Below are 1,498 nucleotides of genomic sequence, written 5' to 3' on the forward strand. Positions count from 1 at the left end.
GCCGAGGGGAAACACCCCCTGGCGAGCCGTGTACTCGTTGTCCTCGATGAGGCGGGCCAGCCCGAAATCGGCGATTTTGCAGCACAAGGTGTCCGACACGAGGATGTTGGCAGCCCGCAGGTCGCGGTGGATGTAGTTTTTGGCCTCGATGAAAGCCATGCCTTCGGCGATCTGCGGTTTGGAGTAATTGCAATTAATATCTGCCAGCCCGAGCAGTGCAGCCCCAGCTCCAACCCCGACCAGCAGCCCGTGGCCCTGTCCCCCCCCTCACCTGCGCGGCCATGTCCTGTTGCTGCTGAGCTTGACCCCTCCGGAGGTCTGCAGGAAGTCCACAAGGCTGCCTGCAATGAAGGCAGCAGGTCTCAGCAGCAAATACGCGTGCTGCCTACCCCCCCCTCACCCCGTCTGTTGGGGCTGGGCATCGTGGTGGTGGGCTCACCAGGGCACTGTCCCCCATTGCAACACCCACCGAATGTGGGGCTGGGCAGCTCGCAGCCCCCAGAAGGGCAGGCAGGAGTGAATGGGCAGGAGACCACCCTGCCCGCAAGGGCCTTTTCCCCTGCCAGGGCTGACCCTCGAGCTCCCAGCCGGTGGGAGAGCCGTGATGGAAGGGCAGCACACAGGGAAGTGAAGGATGCCGAAAACAGCTCAAAACATGTAAACCAGCACTGACCGCTGGACGGGAACAGCCAGGAGCCGAAGGACCACGGCTTTTCACAGCCCCCAGCCACCCCCACCCATGGTGGGCAGCACCTGGGTGCCCTCACCCTTCTCCATGTACTCCGTGATGATATAGATGGGCTCCTTCGTCACCACGGCGTAGAGCCGCACCAGCCGTGGGTGCTGCAGGTTCTTCATGAGGTTGGCCTCTGCCAGGAAAGCGCTGGGTGACATGCTGCCCTGCTTCAGGTTTTTGATGGCCACCTTAGTGTGGCCGTTGTAGAAGCCCGCGGGGGGAGGGGGCAGAGCGGGGAGAGGGACCCCACCGCCAGGTACAGCTCGGGGGTGCGTGGCCATATGGTGCCAGAGAGCGTGGGGGCTGCTCTGTGGATCTAGAGCATCCCAACTCGAGATTGCACAAGGAAGAAATGTTGGAGATTGCAAAGGCTGGCTGAAGACGGGCAGAGGACTCTTGCGACCTGGAGGACTGTTGCAGCGGGGCCAGAGGGCTTTTGGGGACAACCACAGCTCTGCGCTGACCACCTCCTGGGCAAAAATCTGTAACTGCATTTTAACTGGGAGGAAAGTAAGCTGTCGGTTGCTGGGCTTTGAACAGGAGGGGCGGCTGGGGGAGCCGGGCAGTGATGCCGAAGCCTGGCTCCTGCTGGGTACCCGGAGAGGACTTTGCAGGACAGCCAGCACCCATGGGAGGAAAAGCAGGGACCCCATGCCGGAGCTGCGGGGCTGGATGGAGGAGAGCGGGGCAGCCCCAGTGCCTTCCCCACCGCAGCACCCAGGGAGCAGGAGGTGTTTTTGTGGCTGGGTCGCAGCACGCTCG

At 62.8% G+C, this 1,498-nt stretch overlaps 1 protein-coding gene across 1 annotated transcript in view; it reads right to left on the reverse strand.

Annotated features, from left to right (window-relative positions):
- LOC104163956 (proto-oncogene tyrosine-protein kinase LCK-like) overlaps nucleotides 1-1,017 on the reverse strand; it is a gene marked incomplete at its 3' end in the record, with an annotated part of 2,136 nt that extends 1,119 nt beyond the window's left edge. The window contains 4 exon segments of the mRNA XM_009703117.1: nucleotides 20-171; nucleotides 272-288; nucleotides 291-341; nucleotides 768-1,017. Coding sequence (XP_009701419.1) covers nucleotides 20-171; nucleotides 272-288; nucleotides 291-341; nucleotides 768-1,017 — 470 coding nt within the window.
- Between the last annotated feature and the right edge of the window lie 481 nt (nucleotides 1,018-1,498).

Source organism: Cariama cristata, unplaced genomic scaffold (genome assembly GCF_000690535.1).
Source record: "Cariama cristata isolate BGI_N322 unplaced genomic scaffold, ASM69053v1 scaffold29916, whole genome shotgun sequence".
In the NCBI taxonomy this organism is placed as follows: Eukaryota; Metazoa; Chordata; class Aves; order Cariamiformes; family Cariamidae; genus Cariama; species Cariama cristata.